An 18,670-nucleotide genomic window follows, 5' to 3' on the forward strand; every position below is an offset into this window, starting at 1 on the left:
ACTCCAGTGCGGACTGGAACTTCGCCAACTTGTGCCAAGTGTGTGACAATGTGGCGAAATTAGCTGCTGACCCTGCCCCTCCTCATTCCACAAATGTAATTATCGCATGGGCCCTCAGCTTCGGTTGCGGCATTATTCTCGGTCTGATCTCGAATGCTGGGAACCGGTTAGTGTCGACTGGCCTGCCCGAACTCGGCCAATAAACTAACCGCAAATATGTTGATTCCAAAGGTTTAGGACAGCACTGCCAGCCCCATCGGCGTTTGGACGTCGCAAATATGTTGTTGCAGTTGCAAATTGGAATTGGGAAGACAGCCATTGTCGCATAAATAGCACTGCTTCTTAATCCACAGCCTGAGTTCGAAGTACTAAATAGCAATTCAAACAGGAAGTGAAGTTTTCGCACTGCGATCAATTGCAGGTGCATAGTGCCATTAGATTAACACAGGTGGCGCTAGGTGCAGCCTCTATGATGCGAGCGCCATCTACATGTTAGTTTTTTTTTTCAACATTTATCATTAATACAACATACACTCATCAAAATGTCATTAAAACACATTTAAAATTCCACAAATTTGTTTCATACTTTTTTTTTTGAGTTACTATAATTGAGATATATTCAATATTACATATGCAATATTCATCCTCGTTGCTTATAACCTAGAATTCTAATCAAACGTTGGTGGGCGAATATTCAGTGTCATTGTATGACGTAGAATTGCGATATCAGCAAATAAATTTCAGGAATGAATTGTATTTGTAACGAATTGCAATGATTGTATGGGTATCGTTTGATTTGTTTTTAATCTGACGCGCCCTAATGAGAACGTTATGAAAACAAGTTTTATAATACCAATTAAACGCTTTTATATCCGCACAATCAAAAGTATAAATTCAGAGACATTTCTTTCCGGCGTCTTCTACCAAAAAAGTGCCAGTAATTGTAGCTCCAATATTGGTGGTTTCTGTGAGTCAATTGTGGTGTCGTCAGAAGAATTTTAACAATCACGGTTCCCCAGTAGAAAATTTGTTTGACTTTTGGTTAGAAGTGACACATAGTGTAGGCCAAAGTTTTTCCCTGCGAATTAGCGCCGTAAATATTTAAAGTCTGAGAAATTCTGACTACGATGACTTTTTTATGGAGCACAGTATTATGACGGCAATTACTGGATAGCTATGCCGTTTTGGGGACTTTGCTAGTTGAAGTAGTCTAATCTAGTTACAAATATTTAACCAAGTAATTGTATGTAGTGAGAGCAACTAGGCGATTGCACACAGTGGGTATTTAATTTCAGTGTACTGCCAATTGGCTTATCAATTGATAGTTTTCATCTATTGAGCTCCCGAAACTTCCAATCTTTTCGCCACAACACCAAATTAAACTCAGATGTAATAATTTCGCAATGATATATACCAAATGTATGTTTGCTTTAAGATCAAACGGAATGAGAATTTCGAGGTGCTATGAAATTGATTTCCTTTTCTTAATCTATGTGCGCTGATTTATATTGTTGATACGGCTTTCTTATCAAATGTTTAGGAAAATGCTAGGAAATTGAGGTTCAACAAGTGGTTTGTTGTCGTTGTCAGCGTTAATTGTTAACTTCCAAAACCAACTGCCGTGCAACTCGTGAATGACCCACAAGTTAGTTGTGTCTGCATGGCTAAGAATCGGTTAATTGGTGGAAACTTTCACCCAATCAGGTGGAATAATATTTTCGTAATTCCCAAGACGGGAACACAAACAAGAGTATCAAAAGTATCAGCACGCTTCACGGCCATTTTTCTCTGCGCTCTTCTAGGGCAATAAAAACATCACGGGACATTAAAACAAATAACGAAAAACACGCGAGCGTCGCAGATACTGTCTTTAAATGGGCACCGAAACGAGTATTTGTTGAATTTGCTCAAAATCAAGAACCTGACAAATTCAGCCAGTCATTGGCCCACAGCGAATTTGCCTTATGCTGGCGATGTCTCATCATCGTGGTGGTGAATGAAATGATAATGTATTCGATTTCCAAAAGCACGTACTACCTGCAAACACATAGGTACATATTACATCCACATCCCTATTCACATGTACTTATAGCTCCGAATTAATTCAGTCATAATGGCAGGGAATCGTTCTCGATTTGTTTGCCTATTTATCTCCGGCAAGAGCATTGTAATTGCTTTGGCCAACAGAATGCCCATTGCCGATTCGACCAGCGAACTGCGAGTGTAGTGCCCGCGAAACCGCAACCACCTGTTGTAAAAAAAGGGGGCTGAGCAAACTGTTGCTCCCACAATGTCATGAGGCCACTACACTGAGAGAAGCCAGAGGCACTTCTCTGCTATATAATACTATTACGTTTTACTGAGTGGCTAAAGCTGGCTACTCATTTGCCCACCGTGCTGCTGATGCATCGTTTACATCACATTTTCACAAAAAAAAGTTCAGCATATTAATTTTTAATGCCGAATAAATTATTCAATACATTTAAATAGATCATAGTACTAACAATATATGAAAATATTAAAAACTATATATGACAATTTTGTATGTTGTACCTAAGGAACAACATTTTATTCATGTTTTACCACTACAAATACTAGGAATGCAATATTCCATTGGCCACCACATTTTCTCCAAGTGCCAAGTTGGGTGACAGGGGCGATAGGTTGCCGGAACGAACGACTTACTTATCGTTTCCAAGGAGTTTTCATGTGGGGGCCACTAGTGGGAGTTGGGTGCGAGAGAGCGAGCCAGAGAGAGTGGGCTGCACAGTGGGGCAATGTGGCGAAACCGAAATAGAACCGTGAGTCAGGTTAATTAATTCGCCGGGCATTTGGTAAGTTATTGATGGGCCTGGGATACGGATTGAAAAATGATAGATGGCTCGTTGCTAATTGACATATGATCGAAAGCTTGGATTTTCTTCAATGGGGGATGGGGACGTTAATGGTGTTCATAATTACTTTATTGCAGTCGTAAAAATTAGAAAAAGGACATACGGAATTTTAAAAACATGTCAGTAAAAGGTAAATTCGTAATAGTAATTTAATTTAATTTTATGAGCCGCCTAACGATCGTTAATTGTGGTTAGCCCTAAAAAAACCTCATAGGGGTTGCTAGGAGTGACCAAATTATGCTACACTGTTCAAAAACATAATAACTTTAGTTATTCACGAGTCTTTCAAGTTGCTAAAAAGTAACAAAAGTTACGAATGCCTTCATGTATCGAATAGAAATTCAATTAATTTATGTCTTAAGCTCTGGTATAAATTGGTATTTTATTTAACGCTTTTGTCGTTATTATCGCTTCGCAGTTTCCTCTGTGTATGGCTAGTTGTCTGCCAACCAATTAGTGGCCACTGCCTACCTGGCCTGCGACCTTTGAACTTGCTGTGTGGCCGGCAAGTGGCAACAGTTGGTCGGTCGGTCGGTCCATAGAGCGGCTCTTTAAAGATCACCCACTCCGTCACACCTCGCTCTTTCTCTTTCTCTCTCCCTCTCTCCCTCTCTCCCTCTCTCCCTCTCTCTCTTTGTAGCTCTCTTTTTCTCCATCTGATGACTTTACTACACAGAAAAGTATTTGAACTCTATTGCTATTTTCCGGAATATGTAAGTTAAGCAAAGTGTTATTAAATATAAATATTAGCGATTTAGAAACGTTTTCAACTCTAAACAAGGAAATATACAACATTTTTCAGTTTCGCTCAGTGCAACGGGATCTCTGAGTGGATCTAGTCGCAGTCCAAGATCTACGCCGTCATCGTGATGCTGTAAACACTCGCCAAATCACATCACAGCCCACTGTTGAGCCGGTCTTGTGCGAGTGCGAAAGAGAGGCTCCAACCTGGCCCACACTGAGAGACAGAGAAAGAGAGTGGGAGCGAGAAAGAGAGAGAGAGAGAGAGAGAGAGATGGATATTGCCCGGCAACTGCTAATTGGGATGGCCAAGTGGTGCTGCATCGCATCCTCCTCTGCCGCGATTCCTGCTGCACTTACGGTGCATCCATAGTCTATCCTGGTGCTGCTGCCCACGCACGAAGAGAGCAGCGGAGCCACTTCACACTCTTCCCGCCTTTCGCCGGCGGTACACGGCGAGAAATGGTATCAATTTGTTAGTAAATTAAGTAAATTTGTAGCTGCATCTTTAAGCTCACATTTAACAGCCTTATCAACAACATAAATGTTGAAGATGTAATGCTAATGCTTATAATTTATAAAATAATAAATTAAATATAAATACAATGAATTTGTTTCAATAATAAGCTGATCATTTTATATATAATTATATATTTCAATAAAATATTATATATATCAAATAGTTTACAAAATATTTAATTAAATAAAAATACAATGAATTTGTTTCTTTAATAAGCGATTAGCTCACAATCACAATCACAATAATATATTACATATATTCAAGAGATGCACATATATTTTCGTGCTTGTCTCAGTGCTAATTTCTCTCAGTGCACTGCCAGCTCTCTCCGACCATCTCGCTCTCGCTCCGCCGTGCTGCTTTGCCAGTGCTTTGCTTTTGCCTTGCTTTGCTTTGGCGTAGAATGCTATAAAGCAGACCGCAGCAGAGGACGGCAGCAAGTCGACTGCTGGCCGCGTAACAGTAAACACACCCACGAGCGGACGGACGTGCACGGAGCGAAAGAAGGTGGCAGTTCCATGGAAACGAGCTCCCACCAAAGAGTTATTGTTTTTTAAGAACACCAGCCAGCCAGCCAACACAGCGGCAATACAAATATTGTGTGCCATTCAAAGAGAACAGCTGAGCCACACGCTGTTTTTCACGCTGTTTCGTGTTTTTTATTTACGGCACTTGCTGTTTGCTGTTTGCTGTTTACTGTCCGTATCCCCGTCGTTTGTCGTCGCATTTGAACACTCTTTTTGTTACTGTGCATTTATTTTTGAACTCTCTGTGTGCTGCACATACGGCAGGAAAAAGTGTTAGAATTCGCAGATCATCAAGACATCTGCTGCTGCCCTGTGATAATATCCAGCATTCAGCCAACTCGACGGCAAATCGGCAACAAGTTAACCCAGTAAGTCTCGATCAACAAGTGAAGAAGTTGGTGTTAAGTGACAATGAAACTGAGTACAAAGGTTTAAATTGAATTTGGCAATATGTGCCGATATTAAGCCGTAATCAGAAAGCTTTATTAAATGCGTGATTTGTGACAGCTATTTATGATGCAATACAAGTAGTTCTGGTGAAACTTATCAATTATCTCCCAAGCTAATGTAGCCCACCTTCCTGGGGTAGAGGATTTTCAGAAGCTTTAACCGTAATTAGATGGCAATAAAAACGTGTGAATTGTAAAGTTGTGAATTAACCTTATAGGATTTGTTGATGAATTAGCTGATGTTTCAATTATAAGCGCTGCCCAAGTTGGGATCCGTCTGGCGCCCATCCATAATTCCCCTCATTCCCAGATTCCCAGCAGCCGGATGATCTGATCCCGGAACCAAATTGAGTTTTGCCAAAGGTTTCAGCATTTTTCATGTGCATTTCTTTTTACCTAACCAACGACCAACGAGACGGGGAGCAGAAAATGTTTACCAAATTGAATTACACATTTTTATGATGTGCTGCTGGTGTGCCGTGTGCCGTGTGCCTTGCCTGTTCCCCCATCTCCCCAATCGCCCCAATCTCCGCCTGACAGGCCTCAGGTGCTGTCCTGAATCTGGAAATCCGGGTGGCGGTGCCGGAATGGTAGAAGTCCACGTTTTCGAACGGGAATGCATTTAGGGCGCCGCCATTAGGGTGGACCAGTAAATTGGGTTAATACTCCAAAGTGATCGAAAGCTTTAGCCGCACCTTATCATCTAGCAGAATGAACTTGCATATTCACAATGAAAGGAGAGTTATTCGCATTTCTATAGATGCTGCATTCATTACTCATTACATTCTACATTGAATCTATATTTGTGCCTATGTAATATAAACAGATTTCCACAATCTGTGCTACAATCAAGAGTATCACTGTTCTCGTTTGCATTCCCCTCATACGTTTGACCGTAGAGTAAAGATACGTTTCAAATCCTACACAATAGTCAAAATGAGCATAAATGAAGCATATGCTTGCATTATTATGAAAATCACAAATTTGACGCGAAACCTGGCTTGTAATGGCCGATTATTTGATTGAAAGGCAACTCAATGCAATCGAATACGTTTGTCCGTAGATAACATTGTTGGTTGCTAAGGTTTCCCTTGTATTTGCACTGGGCTCACAAAAGCTGCCGAAATTTCGTGTGAAATTCCGATTTAATTCCCCATCACCCAGAGATAACCTGTTGCATTTTGCAAAGGGGTAAACGAACAAAGGCCTTCTCTCGCCCACAGATTTTGAACTGCATATGGGGAAAAATTGGAACGCATTCAGCTGGAAAATTGATTGTATATTTCACATTTAGCTTGATTCTCTATTGAATCAACAGTTCTAAGCTGCTTACGTGCTGCTGGCCCCTTTGCAAATTGGCAATGGATTTGGGGCCGGTGCAAAGGTCTATTGTAAGTCCAGAAACTCGAGAGGTGATAAGCCTCCCAAAAGGCAGACTCTTATATGCCGGATACTCGTAGATAGTTGGGGTAATTCTCAAAAAAGTTACATTGCCTTCCGTCACTTCACAATGACTATTTAGAAAATGAAACCTATGGGATTATAATGATATTATATATCAACAGCATTGATTGAAACTAATTAGTGAGTTACGTAGTTCATTTTTAGCTTATAACCATGAATTTGGATTATTGAAGTGTCAGTTGTGATCTCAGTCAATCTGCTCATTGTAGATCGTGTGTCAGACACTTGTCTTGTATTTGACAGCACACCCAAGTGGCATTAGCATTTAGGTATTGAAACTGGAACCATTGGCCAGTTTGCCCAATAGAATTTCTGGGATTGCTTTTGGGTTTTGGGTTATGGGTTTTTGGGTTTTGGGTTTTGGGTTTCACCACTGCACCGCAATGCCCTAACCTGCACCGACTGCACTTCACTCCTCTCGCTCCACCAGCAACCACTTCAGTTCACGGAAGGCACCACTTGGTGGGAGTCGGGTTGAAGTACGTGAGTTTATTTGGCTGAACACAAAAATCAGAGACTCGAACGAACAACACAACAACACACCAGACCAAAAACAAAAAACAAAATTAAACACAAAAAAATCAAATAAAATAAAATAAGAGAACATAACAGAACATAACAGAACAGAACAGAGGAGAGGAGAGGAGAGAAGTGAAGTGCCTAGGAATGGCCTGAAATGTGCATTAAACGCTTTGCATAGGAAAGCGACATGGACATGGAATGGGGATTGCGCCGGAGATTGACATTCCCATTCCCATTGCCATTGCCATTCGGCTACCCACACTCCTATTCCCATTTCCCCATTCCCTGTCCCTACAATACCGATTTCACTGCAAGAATCGCAGGGAGCACACACACAAAACACAAAACACACAAAACACACATGTGAGAATGTGCCGGGTGTTGGGATTATTTTGTGGCCTGGTGTGAGGGGCCTTCGCCTTCAGGCCCTCGGGCAATAACAATCATTCGAAATGCGCCTTAAAATAGCAAGCTCCGAACACGTTGCTCATAATCTCGGATGCAATTGAGTGCTGGCAGCCAGCACATGAATGATAACTTTGTCCAGGCCCACTGGAGTATTAATAGCCATTTCTAGTCTCTATTGAAACCGAGCATGACGCCGCTGCCATGCCAACCAGCCACCATCAGCCACCAGCACCTACCATCAGCCACCAGCACCTACCATCAGCCACCAGCTCCTGCCATCTCCTGCCATCTCCTGTTAGCTCCTAACAGCTCCTACCAGCTTCCTGCCATTTCCCGACCCTGAAGAACAAAGCCGAAAAAACGTCCAAACCACAGTCCAACTTCAGTGGGGTTGTCACCAGATGGCCAGGTGGGCGGAGGGGCCATTGTCAATGTTTTAAATTGTGTTTTTGCATTTCCAAACACCACCCCTTTACTTGCACTTGTTGGCTTAATTAGCAGCGTCAACTTTTTCTAACACAACCAAAAACCAGCAGAACCCAGCAGCCAACTATTTGTTCAAGGTAGCGAAGTTCAACTGTATGCTGGCCGAGATTTGTTTCCCACTCTAGGGGGTTTGGGCTGGTCTTTATGCATTTTGCAGTTGGTTTTACACCACAGCTCCACACAAAAGTGTCAGGCGCTGTGGGATCGGAAGGTCATAGATTCTGTGGTACCAGGGGCTCTTTATTGGAGTTTACGATTCGATGCGTTTATATTACCGAAATAAACCCTAATTGGACACCTTGATGTTGCAAAACGCCACACACATTTGTGCCAGACTTTTCTCCTCTGTCCTCCCAGCAACGTTAATGTTGATTTCTAAAAACCGGTTTCAGCTCTATATGCATACAAATCACTTCCTCTAAACAGCGCGATTTCAGCGTCATTATAACGTCGAACGCAGAATACGCCCCTAAAAACGATAGTTTGACATATTTGTATAACCGTTTTTCAACGAGTAACTATATTAGTTAATCACGGCAGAAATAATACGTTTGGGTATATAACTAGGGATTACTAGCCAGCAATATGACTTCCGAAACAAATAATTAAATACACAGTTTTCCATAGAACTGTGTTGTTTTGATAGCAAGCATACTGCGCCGATATAAAAAACTTAATATTTCCCTACGCATTTTCTAGACACTCGACTTGAAAGCGTTGTGAAATTATTTGTTTTCGCCTCCCTCAAATACTAAATCACTTAATAATGTTCTTCAATCAGATCAAAGCAGAATCCGTTCCCATTGTAATCTTCTGAAAAGAGGTAAGCTCTATCTCGTGGATAGATGGATGATATCTCTTCATATAGACATCCCTACCAGTGGGTGAATATAATAGTATTATTTATGACGAAGGCCTCCGTTCACAAGTGCAGTGATTGCTTTCCTTCACAAGCTTTTGGTTCACCTCCAATCAGATTACATGCAGTGCATTAAAGTAGTAGTTATAGTATATGGTATATTCTCTTATTTGATCAGCTGAAAGTTCTCTTGGCGTTCTCTTACTTTGCTCATTAGCAGCGAATCAATTACGCGCGTATCTCTGGGCTTTAATCAATTCTCATTGACACAATTTAATTGAACCGTTTGCTTGTGAAATAAAACGATCTGAGCGCCAATTCGTTGACGCCTCTCGCAGACCCATGCATTCACATATACTATAAGTGAATGAATACTCACATATACTATAAGTGAATGAATACTCATATGTTGTATATACGATTCGATTCCGTTTATTACACACAAAGCAAACCGATTAATCTCAATTAGGGGCCAATTGGCTGAGCGAAAATGCTGGAGAAAACTTCCGTTGCGTGTGGAAACACTTGGAGAAAATCTTGTTCCTTAAAATAATAGAGATAGTAATACATTCCCATGTTAATTGGGAATTCAAAGCAGTACAAAAAGAATTATTATATAATATTATATTTTTTGTTATAATACTGCCTAACGCTCTTTGTTAGTTTTTTCAAAGTATAAATGTCAGCGTAGATAAGATATGTGCTTATATAATAGCTACTAATAATGTAGTGATATCGCTGATTCGCTGAGTGTATCAATGGGAAGCTTGTCGGCTAGTTGTTCGCCCATTAGTTGCACCTGTTCTACACGCTCGCTCCTTGTATTTTTTTCTACCCCGTCTGTGTGTGCCTGAGTGGGCATGTCGTGAACTTGAGAAGGTACAAGTGTTTCCACCATTTGTTCTCTGGCTCCGCTTGGTCCCGCCCAGAGATAACCGGCGATCGAACCTAATCAATAGTGCCGCCATCGGTGCCCTATCTATCCATCTATCTATCTATCTATCTTTCCGAGCGAGTGACTCATCAGGGCCAACCGACGACCGACGACCGACGACCGACCGTTCGTCATTCGGCTGCGATAAGGCCTAGAATTCGGTAGAGCCGTTAATTTGTACACGTAGAGAAATGCTGTCATTGGTAAACCCCATTTATTCATAGCTACAGATTGGAACCCCATTTATTCATAGCTACAGATTGGATTGGCTTTTTAAGGCTTACATCTTTGAACTTTCTTTTAGAATCTTCGGTAAGCCACCGCCAGATCCCGACATGAAACAGAATGCAAATAGTAAATAGCACGTGCTTTTCGCAAATGCTTATCAGCACCCACGGAATATCCACATCGATTCTTATCAGAGCAATGCGAAAAGTATTTGCCAATCCTGAGGCCCATTCAGTAGACCGCGAATCGGTGGTTCCTTTGTCTGATCGCTTGGGGCCACAGGGCTTTCCATTATTTGTGGCCCGTCTCTTATCGTACAAAAGATAAAGCCATTCGGCGGCCATAAGCCCAGCGAATCCCTTTGTTTATTAACTTATTTCTCTTCTTCTTCTACGGCGACCTTATGGAAATGCAAAATTATAGGCACAAGCGCCTTATCGGCGGCCAGGTGATCCAAATATAGGCTCCAACCATCCAAATCAAATCCTGATTTGTATTTTATTGGTGTGACAAATCGAAATATGTGTTGCTTGTTTGGCATGATTGGCATGTTGGGGAGAAATTAAAAAAATATAAATATATATATATATACCTGTGAAATTCCCAATTGTCCCCAACTAACCAACTAAACGGCCGGCACTTCCCAACTTTATCTCAGTTCGCTCGCATAGCATGAGTGTTTGCTTTCCAACACAAAATTGCTGTCCATGCGGCATGACTGCGCAAAATACAATGTCACTTATAAGAAAACATCGACGACGAATTGCGGAAACCACTCGGCACATGCCCCACCGATCCCCAAGCCCCAAAAACCGGAATATGGTGGATCGGTGGATCGGTCGATCTCTCAATCGCTCCAACTTGCTCGATATTCCGACGACTCAGAGCGAAAGTATCGCCCCAATAGTCTCATAAAAGCTAAGAGCAATATTGCATGTGGAATGTCATGCGATGAGCTTGCAAATACATATAGTGTAGCAAGTCGAGTGTTTGTTTCTAATCAGTTTTGATATGTTAATAGTGTAGTGGTTTAGGTTCAATGTTATCGCGTCGAAAATCTTGCAGTGCATGAAACTGAACACAATTGCCTTTTTCTTTGAGTTTTAAACGAGATTGTGTGACTTTTTGTATGCAAAGTAATTAGAAAAGGTGTCTAAAAGTATGCTATATCTTTAGTGGAAGTGGAAGTCGGTTATTTCAAACGTCCTATAAGTTCTGTTTAAAATTCTCACATATTCCGCTTATAACTAAGTTATTTGTTTAAATACGTAATCCCCCCCTTATACTTTGTTTAGTTAGTGGATTGATAATATCTTTATACTTTGTTTAGTTAGTGGATTGATAATATCTATAATGTAGCTCCACATATTTCTTGCTTGACTTTAGTGTATTCCCTGCTTCGTCCTGTGTAAATGGCCAGACGCTCATCCAGTTTTTCTCAATTGATCGATGGCTTGGAGCTCAGAGTCTGCTAAGTGCCAACGTCAGGGGTTTTTACTTCTGGTTGTACCCCTTCCCTTCCTTCCTCACTCGATCCCAGACGTGGTGGTTTCAGACTGACTGCGTCAGCGGGCGGGCGTCAATTTGTGGCACGCTTCGATGAAGTTCCATGGATGCTGTTGGCGATGGCGATGGTGATGATGGGATGGGGTACCAAGGGGGAGCCATGTCTGAATGAAGACATATCCACAGTGCAGCAGCTGTACTCGTCCACGCATTATCGATGCATAAGCAAACGAGATGCCACGATCCGCCGAGCAGTGCTTTTATTTTTACAACTTGTCTGTTGATTATCGCAAGAACCGAACGATGACAACGACGGCGTCTCGCCTTGCCCTGCCGCATTTTGATGGTCCGGTCTGGCGGCTTTCGCACTCCAATCTCCAATCTCCAATGTGCAATCTGCAATCAATGCGCCAATGGAAAGCACACCCGCTAAGTGATTTCCCTTCAAGATCACCAAATTGCTTCAGTTTCATTTGGGGGGCAGGAAGCGTGCCTCGCATACCCAAGCTCCGTGGTGTGTCGCACCCATGATGATGGCAAATCGAAAAATAGAAATAACTACAAGTGAACGATGGAGCCGGCCTATCGCGTGGTCTATCGACCCCGCCCCATTCATAAATGCCTATGACTGTCATATAATAATGACTGCAGCAATTCAGCTATCTCTTGCGATCCCAATTAGCAATTAGAGCATTATCTACCACCTCTGTCACCCCGCCAAAGAGTCGTTATAGGTGTGTCGCCGATTTAACAGTCGATATTGTTGAGGGGGAAAATATGTGATAATGCCAATGGAGCCTGATGATGACAGCTTTCCCAATCCCAATACCTTGTAATTTGGAAAAACGCCGGATGGGCGCATATGTTGTCCCAAGTGATGTGCATTTGTAGATTCTTTAGATCGCTTTTTATGGTTGGGTTTCTAACGTCTTCTTAGCATTTATAAAGTGAAAGAGTTCTCCGGGGAATAGGTGTTACCTAATGAAAAGTGTGAATGCATTTTAATTCACACAATTTACTCAGCACTTTGTACCTTAAAGTGGTGGGAAAACCGAAGTCAAACACCAAGATTCCACAGATACCACAGATGAAATAAATACCGAGCTTAATAGTTAAATAGTAATAGTTAAAAGTAGTTAAAACCTATGCAAGCTGGATATGAGTTTACCTAAGCAGTTGCTAATTTTTGTTGTTTCCACGAGAGCAGCAACTAATTTTGTGGAAAAATGCGACATTTGCTTATCATATAGCCCCGTATGCGTATCTAATTAGCACAGTTTCGTATAGGTCATTCATCGTACTATAGTTGGGTGTCTGTCTACAGCGCAATTTTCCCACTCCTTAAACGTTGAATCACTAAATAGTAAGCCTTTTAAGCAAGTTCTGCCTTGAGCGAAGAGAAAAGAGCTGAGCTAAAAAAAGAAACGACCCAGGCAGTGCCATTAATCAACGTCTTTGCACTTTCAGGATCAAATCGCGGCACAATGGAAAAATCCAGCTTAACGGAGAAGAATCACACCCAAGTGTACAATGACACAACGAAGCCAAAGAAGCCCAAGCGTCGCGACAGGAGCGATCTGGGTCCGGATTTTGTGGCGCCCGACGGCGGATGGGGCTGGGTGGTCTGTCTGGCAGCCGGTTTGAATAACGTGAGTGGCCGAGTTGGAGCAGTCAGAATGGGACATAATAATCCCTATTTCCATTCCCACCCCACAGTTCTTCCTTTTCCCGGCCTTGCAGCAGTATGGCCTGATCTACAGGGTGCGAATGGAAGCTTTGGGCTTCGATGACGAGGAGACCACGACCATTGTGAACGTGGTGATGGCCATCTCCTCGCTAGTGGGTAAGTTTCACCAGGCTAACGCTTAATCGATGATTCCATTGCTGATATATGTACATCTCGTTTGTCCCCTCCTCCATAGGCATTGTGAATGGCGCCATGTTCCGGCGGTTCACATTCCGTCAGGTGGCCTTGACCGGCACCACTTTGGCCTTCCTGGGCGTCTTCATGTCGTCGTATTGCACCACCTTCTGGCAGTATATCTTCTGCCTTTCGGCGGTATTTGGTACCGGTTTGGGTCTTGCCATGGCAGCCACCTCACTGGCGGTCAATACGTACTTCAAGCAGAAGAGGCGTCGCGCCACGGGCTTCTCGTGGACGATCACTGGCGCAGGACCCATATTCTTTCCACAGCTGTCCACCCTCCTGCTGGGCTACTATGGTGCACAGGGCACCATTTTGATCTACTCTGGAATCGCCATGAATGCCATACTCTGCGCTTTGACCCTGCAGCCGGTGCTGTGGCATGTGAAGAAGCCCGAGAAACAAGTACCAATTACAATCGAGGGGATTTCCGAGACGGAGAAGCTGCAACCAGAACTGCTGGAGGCCAATGGCAATCTGTTATCACCCAGCAATGATCCGTGGAAGGATTACGAGTGCAAGTACTGTCAGTATCAGAAACGTTCCAAGCGAGGCATCTTCTCGTCCCAATACCTCTTCAATGTCGATGATCCCGAGCGGCCTGGCTACGAGATCACCGAGCCGGGCACTCCCATGTTGGCCCGCGCCAATGATGGCTGGTTTGGATCCAAACTCTCCCTGACCTCGGAGAGCGTGGGCGGACCACGCTGTCGCACTCGCCAAGCGCTGATGCGTCAGGTTTCGTCCAAAAGTCGTGAGAATCTCGATAGACTGGAACAGAATCGACATGACCAGGGTCCAGACACTCCAACCGCTGCGCCCTTGTACAAGCCGAACTACTTTAATCGCGAGCGCGAAGACCTCGATCGCTATGCCAGCAAGACGAGCGTGTATTCCCGACCTGGTCAGGATGAGCTGCAGCGCTGCACCTGTGCGGAGGATAAGGTACTGCTGCAAAAGACCGCCGAATCGCTTCAGGTGGACCTGCTCAATAATGTGGCCGACGAGTTCACCGAGGAGGAGGCCAAGAAGCGCATGACCTTCTGCCAGAAGGTGAGCAAGTTCTTCGATCTGGACCTACTGCGTGACTTCACATTTGTCAACCTGGCCATTGGCATGAGCATCATGATGTTTGGCGAGATGAACTTCTCGGTGCTGACCCCATTCATACTGCACAGCTTTGGGTACACGGATACGCAGACCTCGCTGGTGATGTCGCTGCTGGCCTGCATGGATGTCACGGTGCGATTCCTCGCTCCGCTGGCCTTGGAGAAGGTGAAGCTGGATAACCGTGTGCTGTTCGCCTTCGGTATCCTCTGCATTGCCGTGGGCCGCGTGGTGGTGGCCTTCACCGACTCCTACGAGGTCATGATCGGTGTCTTCCTGCTGATCGGCTTCGGCAAGGCATTCCGCACCATCTTCTCACCGCTGATCATACCCAGCTACGTTCCGCTGACCCGCTTGCCAGCTGCATCTGGTCTGCAGCTCATCTTCAACACCGTGTTCTCCTTCGCCATGGGCCCCGTTCTTGGTGAGTTTCACTGGCTGATTGGTTGTGTCTACAGAACATAGTTATCATTACTATTTTTTTTTTAAAGGTATCATAACGAAGGCCTATGGTTATGCAGTCACCATCCATACCATCAATGCACTCACTTTATTGGCTTTACTCCTCTGGCTAACTGAGTCCGTGGTGCGCCGCATTTTGGGTAAACCCTCCAAAGGATTGGGTCAATAGAAGTCGCATTTATACTAATCCGAATTGAAAATGCAATAATGCGATAATGCGATAAGGCGACGAGTGGCAGCTCAAAAACCTTCGTCGGAACTGAACTACTTGCGTTTGTCCATCCCAGTGTGCGAGATCATGGCTAACTTGGAGCTGTAGACATAACCTAGTCCATACTTCCCGATCGATTTGTGTGAATAGTATTACTTGAGCGTAAAGATACCTAAGAATCATATCTCTTAACTAGCTCATAATCACCCATCGCTACCTAAACTTACGGTCCATTTTTTTTTTAGCTTTTGATACTCGTACTAGAATAATTGAATGTACTTAGTGATACGTTATAAGTGTAATAATATTGTCTTGCAGTTGATAAAAAAAAATATATATATATATATGTATATTAGTTAGAAAAAAGTATCGCAATTGTGCAAAAGTGAACACTTTTTGTTAAGTGACTATGTAATTTGAAATACACCATGGTTTGAATATGTGAGTCAACATATTTATCAAATGAGAATTTAAACTACTTTTTGTGTACGTTTGGATTTAAACGTAGTGATTAAGGGCAATATAAAAACATATCTCAACCTATGAGGATGATTTTAAAGAGTTGAGAGTTGAGTTGAGTTTACTCAAAGATTACTTAGCAGAAATAAATAATTAAGAGGCGTTCAAGAGTTTGTTCAATATTCATCAAGGTTCTAATTAAGATATCAGCTTAGAACAAATAAACAAAATCCCAAGTTTGTTTTGTTCTATGCGCCTTGTTGAAATAGCTTATCAAGATTCGTACTATCTTTGTGTGATGCAAGAAATATGAGACATTTTTTAAATAGCAATAGTTGATGTTTTCCATTTGAGAACGATTTACTTAAATTAATACAATTCAATTGCCCGTTGGTAGAAAATGTGTAGAATATGTGTAAACATTCTCCTTTGCATTTGAATGGTAACGTTAAACCAATAAATTGATAAGTAAATGTTGTGTGCGTTTCTTGTTCGATTCTGAATATTAAAAATGTATGTTATTGTGGTTTAAATACGAAATAAATGCAAACATATTTGTTTGATTTTATTTGTGAGCAAGTCATTTATTCGGAGAATAAATCTGTTTTGAGTGTGGGGTGCCCCTAAAAGTAGGCTTGAAAATTGTCTGCTTGTCAGGTTTTGCACACATATTTACCATAAATTATTTTTAGTTAAATACTAAATAATACTAAATACTTAATACCAAATAATACTAAATAATACCAAAATATAGGTGCCCTCCTCTGCGCTTCTCAAAAGTTCTACATAAGCAAACCACTTTTTCGATGTTTTTCAAAAAAAAAATACTAAATGTGAGTGAGTGGTGCAGTGATTTTAAGTGGCAGCAGAGGATATCAACAATGTGATTTCGGCCTACTGGAGGAAGTGCCTGAGCTAGCTCTTTTCCAGGAGCTACAACCAGCTCTCAGCTCTGACGTGGAAAGAGCTTGAGGAAAGGGGTGAGTACCCAAAAACAATTGGACAGTTTTAAAAACCCCCTCGATGTTTGAGATTTTGTTGTTAGTCCTCCCGCGATAAGTGAGAGGTTTGGTTATATTATTTATATGTTTAATTGCAATGTTATGGTACTAGTACTGCATGTACGGATTCGTCGCTTTAATAAAACTATTACAAGAAATTGAAAAAAAAAAGAAGTTATTTACGCCTTTAAGATTCAACACATGACTTTCTCTATATTTGTATATCTATGGCATACACTACAAATTATATTTTTGATGGGAAAAAGGACATACTAAAATCATTGCCCTTCTTAGGGGCGCAACGAAAGCGAGCATAAAATAAAACATCTTTTAGGGTTTGTTTTTCAGAATCAACGCTTCATTTATACATTCGATGAGCCAAATTAAAAATATAGTATCTATCGCTTCTAAAAACGTGATTTTCCATAGAAATATTAATACTCCGCGAATCTTAATTTAAATTAAATTTTTAACTTAAATTAAAGTTGTATAATCACGACAAATATATTCTCTGAATACTTTTTTGCAGACTTTTAAGTTTTGGAATCCCTAAAAACCCTAGTAACCCTTAAACTTGAATAAAAATACGCGTGTTTGTCTGCAGCATTACGTATATGCGTTTTCTTTTTTTTAGCCCTGCGAGGCTTCACTGTGCGCCACATTTTATAACATCTCCGACATCCGCCAGTCCGGCGATTCCAAATTTCGAATACGGAGCTTATCTTTGGCGGAGGGGGCAGGTCTCAAATATTAATGTATATTCCCCGATTATATGGCCATGTCATGGACATCGTCACTTGGACCGCAAAAAACTGCTGTTGCCGCTCTTCTATTTGCGTGTCGACACACCCACCTTGGTCTTTGTACCCGGGTGGCAAGAATCGAAATAAAAAAAGGAAAAATGAAGAATGAAGAATGCCCAATTCCAGGTAATCAAGATATCGACGAATTGTAAATGGCACAAACGAATGAATTCGCATTCTGACCACTCCAGCTGCCTGGGGAGCAAAGGTTCCAACAAGTGTCGCAATCTTTATTGGTAAAAATATCGATATGTATCAAAGCAATTTCGTATTTTTCCAGTCAATATCACAAGTTAATTATTTGAAGTTCCTCACGCAGAGTACGGTAGGTTATCCCTAAGATCATCAGGCAAAAAAAATATGAATTGCTTTGCAAGCTTATTTTTAGCACTTGACACTGATAATCGGACAGATGTCAGTGCAAAAGTGCAAAAACGAAATAATCCCAATTCGAGCAGAACCTTTCACTTGGCGCCCAGTCCTCGATCTGGTCATCATCATTCTGCGTCACGGGCTCCAACGGCCTTGAAATCAAATGCAAACTGCTGATATACATATGTATGTATTCTTAGTACGACTTGGTCAGAGTCTGGTCTCTGGTCCCTGTTCCAGTTCTAGTTACAGTGACAACCTGTCAGTTTCGGGTCCAAACCAAGGGCTTAACACGCCTGTCACTTGCCGGCCAACTATGCGCACTTCCTGTAGCCAAAGTCTGCTGGGAGACGTAAGACGCACAGTGGGATGGGATCTGTTTTAAATGCCTCAAACTGCAAAGTGCTATTTCGTGATATTTCACTCACTCATCTCATGTCTTTCTTAGTTATATTATGTAAGTGGGATTATCTTGGACAATTTGTAGTTATTCATTTTTTTTTCGAAGTCAAGGCTGAAAAAGCAACGACTAGTTCTAGACCATGTCGCCTCAAAAAAAGCCATTCTAATTGGCCTAGAAACCGTACTCATGTAGCACCAAATGTTTCGGCTTGTGGAGGATTGCTTCGTAAATAAATTGTATTACAATCATCGTTTGATCGCTTTCAATTAAAATGGGTAATTTAAAAATGTGTGCGCCTCTCGTTTGGCTGGCACTTATGGAAATTGTGCTTTGCAATTAATCAAATGACACTTTGCTCCAGGGTGTCGGTCGATGGCAAAATCAAATTCT

At 42.1% G+C, this 18,670-nt stretch overlaps 2 protein-coding genes across 3 annotated transcripts in view; one reads left to right on the forward strand and one right to left on the reverse strand.

The window, feature by feature from the left end:
- Positions 1-18,670, reverse strand: part of LOC26535979 — a 174,563-nt gene that overhangs the window by 135,226 nt on the left and 20,667 nt on the right. The window lies entirely within an intron of this gene.
- Positions 4,593-15,717, forward strand: LOC6525201. Its single transcript, XM_002101003.4, has 5 exons — positions 4,593-5,050; positions 13,006-13,187; positions 13,255-13,381; positions 13,461-14,993; positions 15,061-15,717. Exons 2-5 carry the CDS (start codon positions 13,023-13,025, stop codon positions 15,198-15,200), a joined length of 1,965 nt encoding a protein of 654 aa, XP_002101039.1. The 5' UTR covers positions 4,593-5,050; positions 13,006-13,022; the 3' UTR covers positions 15,201-15,717.

This window comes from Drosophila yakuba, chromosome X (genome assembly GCF_016746365.2).
Source record: "Drosophila yakuba strain Tai18E2 chromosome X, Prin_Dyak_Tai18E2_2.1, whole genome shotgun sequence".
NCBI classification, from domain to species: domain Eukaryota; kingdom Metazoa; phylum Arthropoda; class Insecta; order Diptera; family Drosophilidae; genus Drosophila; species Drosophila yakuba.